The 18,061-nt window shown below is 45.7% G+C and overlaps 1 protein-coding gene across 2 annotated transcripts in view; it reads right to left on the reverse strand.

Moving 5' to 3' along the window:
- The window catches only part of arhgef38 (Rho guanine nucleotide exchange factor (GEF) 38), a 91,625-nt gene extending 78,731 nt beyond the window's left edge, over window positions 1-12,894 (reverse strand). For both annotated transcript variants that reach the window (XM_043674467.1, XM_043674468.1), the window contains exon 1: window positions 12,621-12,894. In XM_043674467.1, the coding sequence (XP_043530402.1) occupies window positions 12,621-12,819 (199 nt within the window). In that variant the 5' untranslated portion in view covers window positions 12,820-12,894. The remainder of the gene's footprint in view (window positions 1-12,620) is intronic.
- Between the last annotated feature and the right edge of the window lie 5,167 nt (window positions 12,895-18,061).

Genomic DNA, 18,061 nt, shown 5'->3' on the forward strand with positions numbered 1-18,061 from the left:
ACACACACACAAACAAATCCCCTCTCCTTTCAAACCACAAAACAAACAATGAGGGCTGGGATTCCACTGAAAATTTTAAAAACTGAGACAACAAACTTAAAAATCACACAACACCAGGTTACAGTCCAACAGGTTTAATTGGAAACACACTAGCTTTCGGAGCGACGCTCCTTCATCAGGTGGTTGCACAACTACCTGGTGAAGGAGAGCGCTCCGAAAGCTTGTGTGCTTCCAGTTAAACCTGTTGGACTATAACCTGGTGTTGTGTGATTTTTAACTTTGTACGCCCCAGTCCAACACCGACATCTCCAAATTGAGACAACAACAGTGTGAACAGTCAAGCAGTGACATTGAGTCAATGGTAATCATCCATGATCTAAGTAAATGTCAAGTGTTGGAACATGCCGGAACATCGCTCCTTGCCTGATTGGAATCTGTCTTTCCTTGTCCTTCAGCTGCCAAATGTGGCTTAATGGCTAACACCCTCACCTCTGAAACCAAAGGACATTGGTTCAGGTCCCACGTCAAAACCTTGGGCCTATAACCCAGGCTGATAACTCCCTGCAGTACTGAGGGAATATCACACTGTCAGGAATGCTGGCTTTCAGATGTTAAAATAAGGCTCTAGCTGTCATCTCAGCTGGACGCAAAAGAAGATCCGTGGAGATATCCCTAGTATCCTGATCAATATTTATCTTTAAACTACAATCGCAAAAAATATGATCTGGTCGTTATCACATTACTCTTTGTGGAAGCTTGCTGTATGCATATTGGCTGCACTGTTTCCCTATATCACAACAGGGACTGACCTGAATAGCTATGACAGGCTTTGAAATGGCCTGCAGTTGTGAAAAGTGCTATATAAATGCAAGTCTACCTTCTCGTTTCATGGATAGTGCATACTCATTTAGGCCAGGATGAACATACTCCTATTTGTAAGAGTTATCAGATGACAATGAAATAAACTAAAACCTGAATTTAGGCCTTTATAGTACCCATGGTTTTGAACGGTCCCACAGGTAACAGCTATTAACACAGCAAGGAGAGTTTCAAAGACTGACTGATCTTATTGAAATGTTTAAGAAACTGAGAGGGATTGACCAGGCAAATGTTGAGAGTTTGTTGTCCCTGGCTGGATAGGCTGAAACTGGGGATCTTGGAGTGTGGAGCTGAAAACGCACAGCTGGTCAGGCAGTGTCTGAGGAACAGGAGAATTGACATTTCGGGCATAAGCCCTTCAGGAGAATGTGGGGGAGAATATGGGGTTGAGATAAGTAGGGGGATGCCAATGGGTGGGAAGCTGAGGGTGGGGTGGATAGGTGGGAAGGAAGATGGGCAGATAGGACAGTTCAAGTAGGCGGTGCCGAGTTGGAGGGTTGGATCTACGATCTGGGATAAGGTAGGTCGGGGAGGAGAGATGGGGAAACTGGTGAAATCGACATTGATGCCGTGTGGTTGGAGGGTCCCAGGGTGCAGTTGTATAAGACTCTGGTGCGGCCGCATCTGGAATATTGTGTGCAGTTTTGGTCGCCATACTATAGGAAGGATGTGGAGGCACTGGAACGGGTGCAGAGGAGGTTTACCAGGATGTTGCCTGGTATGGAAGGAAGATCGTATGAGGAAAGACTGAGACACTTGGGGCTGTTTTCATTAGAGAAAAGAAGGTTTAGGGGTGACTTGATTGAGGTGTACAAGATGATTAGGGGGTTAGATAGGGTTGACAGTGTGAACCTTTTCCCGCGTATGGAGTCGGGTATTACAAGGGGGCATAGCTTTAAATTAAGGGGGGGTAGATATAGGACTGAAGTTAGGGGTAGGTTCTTCACTCAGCGAGTCGTAAGTTCATGGAATGCCCTGCCAGCAGCAGTGGTGGACTCTCCCTCTTTATGGGCATTTAAGCGGACATTGGATAGGTATATGGAGGATAGTGGGTTAGTATAGGTTAGGTGGGCTTGGATCGGCGCAACATCGAGGGCCAAAGGGCCTGTACTGCGCTGTATTCTTCTATGTTCTATGTTCTATGAGGCGTTCTTCCTCCAGACGTCGGGTGGCTTGGATTTGGCAGTGGAGGAGGCCCAGAACTTGTATGTCCTTGGTGGAATGGGAGGGGGAGTTGAAGTAGTCAGCCACAGGGCAGTGGGTTGTTTAATGCATGTGTCCCAGAGATGTTCCCTGAAACATTCCACAAGTTGGCGTCCTGTCTCCCCAATGTAGAGGAGACCACATTAAGAGCAATGCACACAGTAGATGAGGTAGGTAGATGAGCAGGAAAATCTCTGCCGGATGTGAAAAGATCCTTGTGGGATGAGGTGAAAGGAGGGATGGGGGGAAAGTGTGGATGCAGGTTTTACACTTCTTGCGGTGGCAAGGGAAGGTGCCAGGAGAGGAGGGTGGGTTACTGGGGGCATGGACCTAATGAGGGATCACAGAGGGAATAGTCTCTGCAGAACGCAAATGGGGGTGGGGAGGGAAATATATCTTAGCTGGTGGGGTCTGATTGTAGATGGTGGAAATGGCAGAAGATATTATGCCTTATCAGGAGATTCGTGGGGCGGAAGGTGAGGACCAGGCAGGTTCTGTCCATATTGTGATTGGAGGGGTGGGGTTCAAGGGCAGAGGTGCAGGAAGTGGAGGAGATTGAAGGGCATTGTTGAGCATGTGGGAATGGAATTTGTGGTTCTTGAATTAGGAGGCCATCTGGGATGTTTTGAAGCGGAATTTCTCCTTTTGGGAGCAGATGCGGCAGAAGGCGAAGGAATTGGGAGTCAGGGATCGCGTTTTTCAGGAGGGGGGATGGGAGGAGGTGTAGTCCAGGTAGCTGTGGGAGTCGGTGAGTTTGTAATAGATGTCCGTGTTGAGTTGTTTGCCGGTGATGGAGACAGAGAAGTCCAGGAAGGGGAGGGTGGTGTCCAAAATGATCCAGGTGAACTTGAGGTCAGAGTGGAAGGTGTTTGTGAAGTTGATGAACTGTTCAATCTCCTTGTGATACAGTCATCAATGTAGCAGAGGAAAAGGTGGAGGATGGTGCCGGTGTAGCTGTGGAAGATAGACTGTTCCATGTACCCGACGAAGAGGCAGGCATAGCTAGGGCCCATGTGGGTGCCAATGGAGAAAGTGGAAGGATTTGATGGAGAAATTGTTGAGGGTGAGGACCAGTTCAGCCAATCCAATGAATGTGTCGGTGGAAGGGTACTGGTTGGGTTGACGGGAGAGGAAGAAGCAGAGAGCTTTGAGGCCTTTGTCGTGGCTGATGGATGTGTACAGGGACTGGATATCCATGGTGAAGATAAAGTGTAGTGGGCCGGGGAAACTGAAGTCATGGAGGAGGTGGGGGGCATGGGTGGTGTCTCGAATTTATGTAGGGAGTTCCTGGACCAAGTGGGACAGGATGGAGCTGAAAAATGAGGAGGTAGGTTCCGTGGGGCAGGAGGAGGCTGAGACAGGGGCAGTCAGGTTAGTGAATTTTGGTTAGGAGGTAGAACCGGGCGGTGCAGGGTTCCCGAACTATGAGGTTGGAGGCTGCGGGTGGGAGATCCCCTGAGGGGATGAGGTTGTGGATGGTCTGGGAGATGATGGTTTGGTGATGGGAGGTGAGGTTGTGGCTGGGGGGCAGTAGGAGGAGGTGTCAGTGGGTTGGCGTCTGGCTTTGGCAAGGTAGAGGTGGGTGTGCCATACTGCTGGGGGGGCCAGTATCAGGGTAATTTGAAACTGAGATAAGCAGAATTTCCTTCACTCAGGGGGGTTGGGAATCTATGGAGGCCAATTGAGTTGCTGAGACAGAACGAGCTCTGGTGAATGATGGGTATGGAGAGGGCGGGAGAGCAGAGTGGAATTCGAAGATTACTTGTGATCCTACTAAATGTGGGGCAATCTTGAGCAACCACACAGCCTACTCATCTTCCGATTTCTCAGATTATTATCCTTTGAAATGGGCAAGCTTTACAATTGGCTTATTGAAATCCATTGGCTCCAGGCTGTCAGTGTTTACTGAACTCATCTGTTACAGCTCACAAATCCGTCAGGTTGGTGTTAAAGCGTTTTTTACTGGGTAATAGGATCCCAGTTCCTTGTATTTAATAGTTGTTTTGCTTTGTAATAGGTTACTTTGAGAGGGGACAGACTTTTATTGTTGCAAATAGGAATTCTAATTGAATATAGTTTCCTGCTCAAAGAAATATCTTTACTTGTAAATAGCCCGATGCTGTTAAATTGAGGAAATTATACTGTCAATGGGTGACTATTTCCTGCAATTAAAAATAAAATCCTGATGTATGCAAAGTTAATTAAAATTTTGTTGAGGGATTATCTTCCATATATTTGAGGGCTGGGCGGAGTTATGTTTCTAGTGTAGCATGACTAAAATTATCCCTGGTCCTCAGCTCCTACATTTTATTTTCAATTTCATTAATAATAACAAACACATTGCCTTTTAGTTAGTGTCTTTAATGTAGTAAAATAGCTTATAAAGCAGCTTGAATTTACATATTGTTTTTAACTACATAGAATGCCCCAAGGTAAGTTGCAGACACATTACTAACAGAATTGGACAGTGAACTACATAGGAGGTTATTAGGCAAGCTGACCAAAAGTTGGAGCAGGAGACACTGCCAAGCACTCACCATTAAAAATAGCAAAGGGCTTGCCATGGGTTCGGACCATGTTTAATGTAGGTTTACTGGGGCTGGAAGGGAATTGAGGATGAGCTGGGGAGTGAGGGGATTAGAGGTGGTGCAGGGCAGTGTCACTATTATGATTCTTGTGTCTGAATAGGTGCATGTATGCGTCTCAGTCAGGAGCTGAAGGCCTGAGCTGCATCCAAGCAGCCTACCTCAGTCAGGTGCAGGCAACGTACAATGATGGAGACCAGGTGGGAAGGAAGGATAGGCACAACTGTCCTGTTGAATGATTAGGCTCTGGTGGGGATGGGGGCACTGAATGAGTGAGTGTGAACCATTCATCTCTTCCTCTGAGTTGGGCAGGGGACTGTGTAGTTGGCACACAATGTTCTGCAGGGAACTAGCAAAACACCATACAAAAATCCACAGAACTGCGGATGCTGGAGATCAGAAACAAAAGCAGAAATTGCTGGAGAAGCTCAGCAGATCTGGAAACATATCTGGAGAGAAAGCAGAGTTAATGTTTCAGGTCCAGTGACCTTTCTTCAGAACTGTAACATGTATGCAAAATGTGACATATGAGTCATTGCAGTTGGATGGAGATAGACTGTTTATGTTTGAAACTGTTTCTGCACCAGATTCTTGGAAGCCTGCGCCTGATTGTTTAAACACAAAGACAGGTGGCACGATCAAAGGCACCGTCTCTGGCCTCCATTTTCCCACCATTGGCCAGGCAGCCTTACCTTCAGCTGTCTGGCTCCGATTAGGAATTCTGGGATTTGGGATTTTTGTCTTGGACCTGTCTCTCTCTATCACATTCACACACACACACACACACTCTCTCTCTCTTTCTCATACACATTATCCCCCCATCTCTCTCTCTCTCTCTCTCGTTTTCCTTTGATCAAGCTTTGAGGAGAAAGTGAGGTCTGCAGATGCTGGAGATCAGAGCTGGAAATGTGTTGCTGGAAAAGCGCAGCAGGTCAGGCAGCATCCAGGGAACAGGAGAATCGACGTTTCGGGCATAAGCCCTTCTTCAGGAAGGGCTTATGCCCTTGATCAAGCTTTCACTCACCTGTTCACACTATTTCCTAACATGCCTACTTGTCAAAACCTGCTGGACAATACTGAAGAAGGGTTATAGCCGAAACATTGACCTCTCCACCTCCTGATGCTGCCTGGCTTGTTGTGTTCTTCCAGCCTCCAGCTTGTCTATTTTGGATTCCAGCATCTGTAGTATTTTTTGTCTCAGAGAATACTCCTGTCAGAAACCCTGAAATGCTTTACCACATCAAAGCTGTTTTACTAATGCAGGTTGCCGCTGTGAAAGACTAGTTTGCTTTCGTTCTAACAAATTTCAGAAAAACTTCTCTTGTATTTTAATGGATCTGGTTTTATGCTCCCAGCCATGATCATACGGAGGACAGACATTACACCTGTCTCGTTTGTTTCAGATTGCAGTAGGCACCTTGTTAACAACAGCGAGGAAGCGGTTCACCCAGTGCAGGTCACCCTGACAAGCAGATGCTGGTATTAATTTGGTTGATTCAATGTAGGATGGTCTATTGTTTAGCCTGAATTATTTTTTAATTCCAATTTCATAACCCCCCCCCCCATGATCCCGAATACAATACAATTTGTAATATTTAGGATAAAAAGTTAAATTTAGAAGGTCCTGACTTTCTGCTGCAAAATAAAAACAATCCAAACAACTAGAAAGCTGTTGGGGAATTCTAAAATATTCTGAATAATGCATTTACTTCATTATCGTAACGTGTGTAGTGCCTGCTGTTAAAAGCTATGAATTTTGCAGTTGCCTTGTGTGTCTGGGCTTCAGATGGCGCAGTATTCACCTGTTCACCGGGAACTGTAACACATTACATCATGTCTTCAGCTATGCACCTGTTGGTTCAGGTTGGTCACATTATGCTTATGATGTGGGATGTACCTGAGCCAAGGCTAGAGTCTAATTACAGTGTGATTCATCAAGGGATGAGCTCATACTTAACCCTCTCTTGTGCCTAGAGGTAAGTGAGCTCCAGCTCACACAATCACAGTCTTACATACGTGTTCAAATTCAGTTAACACCTACCCCAAAAAGGAACACTGACTGACTTTGATGATTCAGAAGAGGTTTACCAGGATGTTGCTGTGAATGGAGGGTTTGAGTCATAAGGAGAAGCTGGATAGACTGGAGTTTCTTCACTGGAGTGTACAAGGTTGAGGGATGACCTTATAGAGGTTTACAAAATCATGTGGGGTATGGATAAGGTGACTGGCAGGTTTCTTTCCCTCGGGTGAGTGGGTTCAAAACTAGGGGATGTATTTTTAAGGCGAGAGGAGAAAGATTTAAAGGAGACGGAGTGTTTCATGTGTGGAATGAACATCCAAAGGTTGCAGGTACATTGCAACACTTAGTAGACAATTTGGATAAGTATATGAATAAAAAGAAATGTTTGGTGAGATATGGGCCAAGCGCAGGCAGGTGGGACTAGTTTAGTTTGGGATTATGGTCGGCAGGGACTGGTTGGACCGAGGGGTCTACATGATTCCATGACTGGATACAGCTAAAGACAAAAACAGCCTTAAAGGTTAATAGGGTTTTATTTCACTGGTGCTGGGTTACATTAGGCACCTATCATTCAGTCAGCAATATGTGGCATACATAAAGTTACAAACAATTCAAAGGCAGCTGTAATGTACCCTGTAAATCTGAATCCTAAACCACTTCCCAATTTCCATTCCCAAATATTTGTAATAATTTAAGGCTTTTAAAACTCAAGTTAAAGATTAAAACCAACTAAGTATAGAGCATTAATGACCATTACATTAAAAACAAACAAATGGACTACATTAATGACTATTGATTCTTCTAAGTACTGAGCGGCTTATAAGGTATCACTTTTAAACGAATTGCACACTGTAGGGAAGGTCCAATAACATAAGGAATGAACAAGAGGAGGCCATTCTGCCTCTCAAGTCTACCCCACCATTCAATATGAACATGGCTGATCTGCTTTTAGGGGGCAGCACGGTGGCACAGTGGTTAGCACTGCTGCCTCACAGCGCCAGAGACCTGGGTTCAATTCCCGCCTCAGGCGACTGACTGTGTGGAGTTTGCACGTTCTCCCCGTGTCTGCGTGGGTTTCCTCCGGGTGCTCCGGTTTCCTCCCACAGTCCAAAGATGTGCAGGTCAGGTGAATTGGCCATGTAGTGTTAGGTAAGGGGTAAATGTAGGGGAATGAGTGGGTTGCGCTTCGGCGGGACAGTGTGGACTTGTTGGGCCGAAGGGCCTGTTTCCACACTGTAAGTAATCTAATCTAATCTAATCTAATCAACTCTACATTCCAGTGTGTCACCAATCATCCCCTTGGACCACCAAGAATCTGCCTTAAAAATATTCAGAACTTCTGCATGAACTGCCTTTTGATGAAGGAAATTCAAAAGACTCACAATCCTTAGAGAAAAATGTTTCCTCATCGCTGCCTTAAATTGCTGTCATTTATCTCAAGAGGGTTGGAATATAAAAGCACCGTTGTGCTACTGAGACTTTATAAAGCTCTGGTTAGGCCCCATTTGGAGTATAGTGTCCAGTTTTGGTCCCCACACCTCAGGAAGGACATACTGGCACTGGAGCGTGTCCAGCGGAGATTCACATGGATGATCCTGGAATGGTCTAACATACGAGGAATGGCTGAGGATCCCGGGATTGTATTCGTTGGAGTTTAGAAGATTAAGGGGAGATCTAATAGAAACTTACAAGATAATACATGGCTTGGAGAGGGTGGACGCTAGGAAATTGTTTCCATTAGGCGAGGAGACTAGGACCTGTGGACACAGCCTTAGAATTAGAGGGGGTCAATTCAGAACAGAAATGCGGAGACATTTCTTCAGCCAGAGAATGGTGGGCCTGTGGAATTCATTGCCACAGAGTGCAGTGGAAGCCGGGACGCTAAATGTCTTCAAGGCAGAGATTGATAAATTCTTGATGTCACAAGGAATTAAGGGCTACGGGGAGAATGCGGGTAAGTGGAGTTGAAATGTCCATCAGCCATGATTGAATAGCGGAGTGGACTCGATGGGCCGAATGGCCTTACTTCCACTCTATGTCTTATGGTCTTATGGTCTAAATGAGTGCAGGCTCATTTTTAAACTCTGACCCCTAACTCTAGACTCTCCCAAAAGAGGAAACATCCTTTCCACATCCACTTGGTCAGGGTCCCTCAGGATCTGAAATGTTTCAATAAAGTCACCTCTGTCTCTTCTAAACTCCAGAGAATACAGGTCTCAGCCTGTCCAGCCTTTCCTCATCAGGCAATCCACTCGTTCCAGGGATTAGTTTGGGAAACCTGCTCTGAGTTGCTTCCAACGCATAAACATTCGTCCATAAGTATAGGGAGCAGGACAATACACAGGCCTCCAGATCCAGTCTCACCAACACCCTGTTTAACTGAAGCATAGTCATAGTCTTGCATTCAATTTCCCCTCACAATAAACATTCAATTGGCTTTCCTGATTACTTGTACCCTCATACTAACCTTCTGTGACACATGCATTAGGACACCTACATCCCTTTACACCTCAGAGCTCAGCAAACTCTCATTATTTCAATAATATACTTTTTAAAATTCTTTCTGCCAAAATGAACCATTTCTCACTTTCCCACATAACACTTCGCCAGATCTTTTCTCACTATGTTCCAGCTATATCTTCTTATTCTTAAACTATTGAAAATGGCATCAGACTGTGGCAACAGTTGAAGCTTTTCACTGTGTTTTACTGTGTTGTTCATAGTAGAGTCCAAGTGACAATAAATCATCATTCACTACTCTGTAAACCTAATCTTAACCCTTAACACAATTGCTATGGATTCTATGTTAACAAGATCTTTTCAATGATGTGAATTCAATCTTTTTAACTAAATAAAAAACTTGTATTTATATCACTACATTTTGAAAACACTATTAAAAATAAATATTTTCTGAAACACAATTAAGAGTCCAAAAACACTCAAAATTAATGACCAGTTAATCTATTTTTTCTGGAATGTTACACAATTATGAGAATTCCTTGTTCTACAGCAATGAAGTAGGAGACCTTATTCATTGTTTTCAAACAGATGGACTGAAGGTTCTCATTAACGTGAGAATAATTTACTTTCAACCAAGGCTTCTAATACAATAAAGCATCACACGGTGCATGATTGGCACATCACAGGCCACAATCCATCAAACAGTGGACAAGGGCTTTTACCTGAAATGTCGATTCTCCTGCTCCTCGGATGCTGCCTGACCTGCTGTGCGTTTCCAGCATCACTCTAATCTAGACTCTGATTTCCAGCATCTGCAGTCCTCACTTTTGCCTAAACGGTGATCGAGGACAAGTGAGCTTCAAGGAACATCATCAAAGTCGAGAGAAGGTTGGTGTTGTTGAAGGTTTTCGAGGGGCAGTAACCCCTGGATGTGGGGCCCAGGCAACTGAAGGGACAGTCCCCAATGGTGGAGCGATTCAAGTTGGGGATTAAAGTTGGGGGTTGCTGAAATGGCCAGAACTGCAGCAGCACCAATATCTATGAGGGCTTTAGGCGAGACAAAGTACCAGAAATAGGGAGGGCCAAGAGAGTTGATTTTGCACAAGAGAGGCTATGAGTTTCCAAACTGAGACGCTGCTGGACTGGGAGCTGGTACAGAGCTGAAAATGTGTTGCTGGAAAAGTGCAGCAGGTCAGGTAGCATACAGGGAACAGGAGAATCGACGTTTCGGGCATAAGCCCTTCTTCAGGAATGAGGAAAGTGTGAAGAAGGGCTTATGCCTGAAACATCGATTCTCCTGTTCCTTGTATGCTGCCTGACCTGCTGCGCTTTTCCAGCAACACATTTTCAGCTCTGATCTCCAGCATCTGCAGCCCTCACTTTCTCCTGGGAGCTGGTAGAGGGCAGTCAGCATGAGGGGCTGATAGGGGAGCAGGTGGGGTGCATGTTAAAATATTACAGAGCTTGAATCTTGCTGAAAAGATGTTTGTGAGGCTTTTCGTTGTGCACTTATCAGGACAAATGCAAGAATGCCAAATTTTGATGTATAAAACAGGAAAACAAGGTGCTGATTGATTGGCACATTGGTCCAATTGATTGTTGTGTTATCATGTGGAAAACAACAGGGAATTATAGTATCTAGTAATTTAAAAAATGCCTGGCTTGTATGTATTTGTTTTGTGTGCAGGGAACAGGTCTCTGGACATGACTACATCTCCCTTCCAGTCTGTATAGCTGGGCCTCAGCATGAACTTGACTGATCATTTTAAATTGGTTGTTAGTGTCACTATTAGCACACTCAGAGTTAGTCAGGAAGTGCTCCCTAATCTTGGAATCACATCTAACCCAAGATATTTTGGGTATTAAAAGTGGATGGTAAAAGTCCTGATGAAAAGCTTATCCTCGAAACGTCAATTCTCCTGCTCCTCGGATGCTGCCTGACCTGCTGTGCTTTTCCAGCACCACACTCTTCGACTCTGATCTCCAGCATCTGCAGTCCTCACTTTCTCCCCATGTTAAGAGTGAAGGCTGGTTGATATAAAGCATGTTATATATATTGCAAACAGCCAAAGGACTCAGCTACTGGATTTGATCAGCCAGTTTTGGGACATACAGCCCATGGTCTTGCACTGACACTGAAAGTCACACATGACTCCATTTATCAAATCATCACGAGCCTGGAAAGGGTGAATAGACAAGAACCTTTCCCCAGGGTAGGGGACTCCAAAACTGGAGCGTGTAGGCTTAGGCTGAGAGTGGTGTTGTTGAGGGGTATCGTTGAGCCGTAATCCCTGGATGTAGGGCCCAGGCAGCTGAAGGGACAGTCACCGATGTGGAGTGATTAACGTTGGGAATTAAAATTTAGAATGGACGTTGGGAAGGTGTTTCCATTGGCAGGAGAGACTAGGACCCGAGGGCCTAGTCTCAGGGTAAAGGGAAGGCCTTTTTGGAATGGAGATAAGGAGAAACTTCTTCAGCCAGAGAGTGGGGAATCCAGGGAATTCATTGCCACAGAAGGCAGTGGAGGCCAGGGCATTGAGTGTGTTTAAGACAGAGATAGATAGGTTCTTGATTGTAAAGGGGATCAAGGGTTATCGGGAGAAAGCGGGAGAATGGGGTTGAGAAACTTATCAGCCATGATTGAATGGTGGAGCAGACTCGATGGGCTGAATGGACTAATTTCTGCTCCTATGTCTTATGGTCTTATGAGAGGGGAAAAATTTAAAAGGCTCCTAAGGGGTACTTTTTCACACAGAGGGTGGTGTGTGTATGGAATGAGCTGCCAGAGGAAGTGGTGGAGGCTGGTACAATCACAGCATTTAAAAGCAATCTGGATGGGTATATGAACAAGAAGGGTTTAGAGGGATATGGACCAGGTGCTGGCAAATGGGACTAGATTGTGTTGGGATATCTGGTCTGCATGGACAAGTTGGACTGAAGGGTCAATTTTCGTGCTTCACATCTCGATGACTCTATCAGAGTGGACAAAGTTAAAAATCACACAACACCAGGTTATAGTCCAACAGGTTTATTTGGAAACACTAGCTTTCGGAGTGCTGTTCCTTCATCAGGTGGGAAGGAGCAGTGCCCCGAAAGCTAGTGCTTCCAAATAAACCTGTTGGACTATAACCTGGTGTGTGATTTTTAACTTTGTCCACCCCAGTCCAACACCGGCATCTCCGAATCATGTGTATCAGAGTGTCCAGGTTCAGGTGAGCTGGGCAACAGGTCGGTCTCCAGCTCCAGTTACACAGTCAGAGAATCCCACAGCACAGAAGAGGCCGATCGGCCCATCCCCACAGTTATAACTTGGATTTGACAAGGTGCCCTTGGGCAGACAGGGGAATGAATGAGAGTTGAGACCTTTGAGGAGTGATATGTTAAATGGGTTGAGTCTCCCCCTTTTTTTAAAAACCTTTTCCCCTGTGTTCCCCCTCCCTCCCGTGTCCCCACCCTCGCAGGCTCCCTCTCACCTTTCAGTTTGTGACTGTACTCGGTGCGATCAGACTGGCTCCTCCTGAGAGTGCCGCATCTCTCCTCCTCGCTGCTGGCTGCACTCTCGCTGATGATGGTGTCGGTGCGGCGCCTCTCCTGGATGTACAGCCTCGGGGGTTTGAAGAAGCCCAGGTTCCTGCGCTTGCTGCCCGCCCCGGGGGCTGTGCTGGGCTCCATCGGCCGGAGAGAGAGAGAGAGAGAGATGGGGGTCACTGAGCACCGGGACACTGCCTCTCCCTCTCCCTGTGTGTGTGTGTGTGTGTGTACCTGCCCCAGTCCCTGGGACACACACACTGGCTCCTCCCAGTACAGACTGCCTGCAATGTGAGCTCCTTGTCGATTCACTCACACTCCCCACCCCACCCCCCGTCCCTCAAATGTCAGGCATTCAAATAAAATCCATTCCCAGGAAAAAGAGTTCTGGACCACAAATATTTCCCGTGAAGGAAGGTTGGTGAATTACCTGCTACTCCGAAAGCTAGTGATTCCACATAAACCTGTTGGATTATATAACCTGGATTTCTGGTATGATCTTTTTTAACGAGGGGGACATAGAGGACTGGAGCCTGTTCTGCCAGTCAGACTAGGGCAGAGGGGAGATCAGGGGAGCAGTGAGCTACCGTGATGTGGTTGGAATTCACCTTTCAAAAGGGAATTAGGTGTGTGTTACACAAGAGAAAATACCTCAGAATCCCTACAGTGTGGAAGCAGGCCATTCGGCCCATACAAACCCTTCAAAGAGCAGCTCACTCAGACCCAACCCTGTTTCCCATGGCTGACCCACACATCCCTCGGCACTATACGGCAATTTAGCACAGCCAATTCACCCTGACCTGCACATCTTTGGACTGTGGGAGGAAACCAGAGCATCTGGAGGAAACCCATGCAGACACGGGGAGAATGTGCAAACTCCACACAGACAGTCGCCCGAGGGTGGAATCGAACCCGGGTCCCTGGTACTGTGAGACCACTGTGCCAATCACTGAGCCAGGCTACGTGCACCGTGCAAGACGGAGTGGCACTGACTCTGTCAGAGGTCAGTATAAACATGGAGGCCAAATAGTCTCTTCTTGTGAAATTTGATTCATGCAGCGAATGGCCTGGGATCTGGATTGCTGCGCCTGAGACAGTGTGGGAGGCAAGTTTGACTGAAACATTTCGAAGGGATTTAGATGGATCTGAAAGGGAAGGGTTACAGGCAAAAGGCCAGAGGTTGGCAGCGAGTGAGCTGTTTGTTCAGAGAAGCAATGGGCCAAATAGCCTCCATTCTTGCTGTAATAATTCTGTCAGGCTTTGTTTAGAATGATTACTTGTTGAACTTCAACTCTGAAAGCAGTTGGAACCCTCCCATTTGGGATGCAGAGCTTGGCAGCAGGCTGGAGTGTGAGATCGGGTTATATGAGGGTCAACTGCAGCAATAGGCAAACCCAGCCCAGATCCCCATCCCCAAAGAGTCACTCCTGAAGGAAGATTCCAAAGTCTGTCTTTACTTAGACTAGATGTACTCACAGAGTGAAACGCCTCACATAAAACACTACAGGGCAATCAGGGATGAACAACAAATGGCAGCCTAATCAGTGACACCCATAACCATCGACAAGTACGTCTTTTAGAAATCTCCAAAGTTCACATGGGGGTGATTCCCACTGTGGGTTTCTCAACCCTAAGGTCAGGATCAAATAGGAGCCTGAACCGGGGATTGTGCATGCAGTCATTTCCCCCATTGGCCAATTAATGTTTGGGGGGAATGGGGCACACTTATCATCCAATAGGTATCAGGGCAGACATAGGCCATTCAGCCCCTCAAGCCTTCTCTTCCATTGATGGCTGCTCATCAAATCTATACTCCCACCTACCTTGAAAACCTCTCACTGGCTTAATACTATCAGGCATCAGAGCCCGAGTAGACTATTCCATGCACTGATGGGCCAATCTGATCATCCTCAACTCCCCTTTCCTGCCTTTTCCTCTACTAACTCTTAATTCCCTTACTAATTAAAAACATACAAGTCCTGGGCCTCCCTTCACCGCCAAATCCAAGTGACCTGACGCCTGGAGGAAGAAGCCCTCATCTTTCCCCTTGGGACCTTCCAACTACATAGCATCATTATTGATTTCACCAGCTTCCTCATTTCCCCTCCCCCCCACCTCATCCCAGATCAGCATTCCTGGTGAAGATTCTCCTGTTTCATCAGGATGTCGACTCTCCTGCTCCTCGGATGTTGCTTTTCCAGCGCCACACTTTTTGACTCTAATTAAAATACTGTCTCTCTCAGCCTTGAATATACTTAATGACCCAGCCTCGACAGCCCTCTGTGGTAAAGAATCCTATAGATTCACTCCCCTCTGAGAGAAGAAATTCCTCCTCATCTCTGTCTTAAATGTCTGACCCCTGAATTTAAGATTCTGCCCTCGGGTCCTGGGTTCTCCTACACAGGGAAACAACTTCTCCACATCTAACCTGTCAAAATCCCTTAAGAATCCTGTATATTTGAAAATGATCACCTCTCATCCTTCTAAACTCCAAAGCGTACAGGCCCAATCTACACCATCTCTCCTCGTAAGACAGTCCCTCCTTACCTGGGATGAGCTGAGTGAACCTGGCTGTGGACTGTCTCCAATGCCAATCTACATCTGTTTTGCTTAGATAAGGGCCCAGAACTGTTCACAGTCTGCCAAATGTGGTCTGATAGGTGCTTGGTTTCATTTTAATAAAGCCTCCTTACTTTTATACTCCATTGTATTTGAAATAAAAGCCAACATTCCATTAACCTTCCCTATTACCTGCTGAACCTGGATGCTAGATTTTTGTGATTCATGCACTAGATCCCCAAATCCCTCTATTCTGTAGCTTCCTGTAGTCTTTCCCTATTTAAATAACATTCAACTCCTCCATCAAGTTGCATCACCTCACGTTTCTCCACATGATAATCCATCTGCCAAGTTTATGCCCATTTATTCATTCTGTCTGGATCTGTCTGCAGAATATTTGTGTCATCCTCACCACTTTCCTTCTCACCTATTTTTGTGATAAACTTGACGATAATACGATTAATTTCCTCGTTCAAGTCGTTAATATAGATTGGAAATAATTGTGGCCCACCTGTTTGGAATGGAGGAGTTGGACCGAAGGGCCTGTTTCTGTGCTGTTTGACTCCATGACTCTAATTCCTGTGGCATTCCACTACATGGAAGCATAGAAAATAGGAGCAGGAGTAGGCCATTCAGCCCTTAAGCCTCCTCCACTATTTGTAAGGATCATGGCTGATCATCCAACTCACTCTTAGCTTTCCCTCATACTCATTTGATCCCTTTAGTTCCAAGTTCAACATCGAATCCCTTCTTTAAAGCATTCAATGTTTTGCCTCAACCACTTTCTGTGGCAGAGAAGTCCACAGGTTCTCCACTCTCTGGGTGAAGACATTTCTCCTCAGCTCAGTCCTAAATGGTTTACTCTGTATCCTTAGACTGTTACCCCTGGTTCTGGGCTCCCCATGTCATCAAAGCAGAGTCTTTTTAAATTCATAATGTGGGATGTGGGGGTCACTGGCCGGGCCCAGCATTTATTGCCTGCCCCTAGTTGCCTCTTGAAAAAGTGGGGGTGAGCTGCCTTCTTGAACCGCTGCAGTCCACATGCTGTAGGTAGATTCACAATGCCCTCAGGGAAGGTATTCCTTCTTGAATCTGCCCTCTTGAATCCTGTTACTATTTTATAGGTTCCAATGAGATCTTCTGTCATTCTTCTGAAATAATCCTAATTGATTTAATCTCTGCTCATACATCAGTCGTGCCATCTCAGGCACCAGTCTGGTAAACCTTTGCTGCACTCCCTCTACAGTAGGAATATCTGTTCTCAGATAAGGAGACTAAAACTGCACACTATACTCCAGGGGTGGTCTCACCAATTGCCTGTACAGTTGCAGCAAGACACCCCTGCTCCTGTATTCAAGCCCCTTGCTATTGAAACCAATGATCCATTTGCCTTCTTGACCGTCTGCTGCACCTTCAGTGGTTAGTGTACAAGGACATCCAAGCATCATTGCACAATCCCCTCTCAATTTATAGCCATTCAGATAATAGTCTGCCTCTTGTTTTGCTTCCAAAGTGGATAACCTCACATTTACCCACATTATTCTGCATCTGCCATGCATTTGCCCACTCACTCTGCCTGTCCAATCACACTGAAGCATCTCTGCATCTTCCTCACCCCTCACTGTTGCCATCATGAAAATGCCATCTTTATCCCAACTGTCTTATATTAGCTAACTAATCCTCTACCCATGCTAATATATTAGTTATATTAGATGGTTAATCCTCTATCCAGGAGAAAGTGAGGACTGCAGATGCTGGAGATCAGAGCTGAAAATGTGTTGCTGAAAAAGCGCAGCAGGTCAGGCAGCATCAAAGGAGCAGGAGGGCTGAAGAAGGGCTTATGTCCGAAATGTCGATTCTCCTGCTCCTTGGATGCTGCCTGACCTGCTGCGCTTTTCCAGCAACACATTTTCAGCTCTAATGCTCTACCCATGCTAATATATTAGTTATATGGTTAATCCTCTACCCATGCTAATATATTACTGTCAACACCATAAGCTCTTACCTTAGCCAATAACTTCTGAAAATCCAAGTATATTCCATCCACTGCTCCCCCTTCTTGTTACCAATCCTGCTTATTACCCCCTCAAAGGTTTCTAGTAAATTTATCAAGGTCTGATGTACCCTCCATGAAGCCATGTTGATCATATTATGTATTTGTAAATACTCTGTTATTACATTCTTTGTAATTGACTCTAACATTTTCCTGATAATAAATGACAAACTAACTGGCTTAGAGTTGCCTGTTTTTCTCTCTTCATCCCTTTTTTGCATAAATTGGCTGTTATCCAAACCCCCAGGGTTTTTCCAAACTCTAAAGATTCCTGGAAGATTACTACCAGTGTATCCATTATCTCTGTTGTTACTTCCTTTGTTGCCTGACGAGAGTTTATCCAACTCTTCCTTAAAGTTATTCACGTCTCTGCTTTCCACCAGGTCTTTAGGAAGGTAGTTCCAAAGACGCACACCCTGTGAGAGAGAAAAGAAAATCACCTCATCTCCATGGGTAATTCCTAATTATTTAGCAGGGTCCTTCCAGTTCTAGACTCTCCCATAAGCGTATCCTCACTGCACCATTTGGTGAAGACCTCGCAGGGTCTTACATGTTTCGGACATTGGTTAGGCCACTTTTGGAATATTGCGTGCAATTCTGATCTCCTTCCTATCGGAAGGATGTTGTGAGGAGCAACTTTTTCACACAGAGGGTGGTACGTGTATGGAATGAGCTGCCAGAGGATGTGGTGGAGGCTGGTACAATTGCAACATTTGAAAGACATCTGGATGGGTATATGAATAGGAAGGGTTTGGAGGGATATGGGCCAAGTGC

The sequence above is a fragment of the Chiloscyllium plagiosum genome, chromosome 32 (genome assembly GCF_004010195.1).
Source record: "Chiloscyllium plagiosum isolate BGI_BamShark_2017 chromosome 32, ASM401019v2, whole genome shotgun sequence".
In the NCBI taxonomy this organism is placed as follows: domain Eukaryota; kingdom Metazoa; phylum Chordata; class Chondrichthyes; order Orectolobiformes; family Hemiscylliidae; genus Chiloscyllium; species Chiloscyllium plagiosum.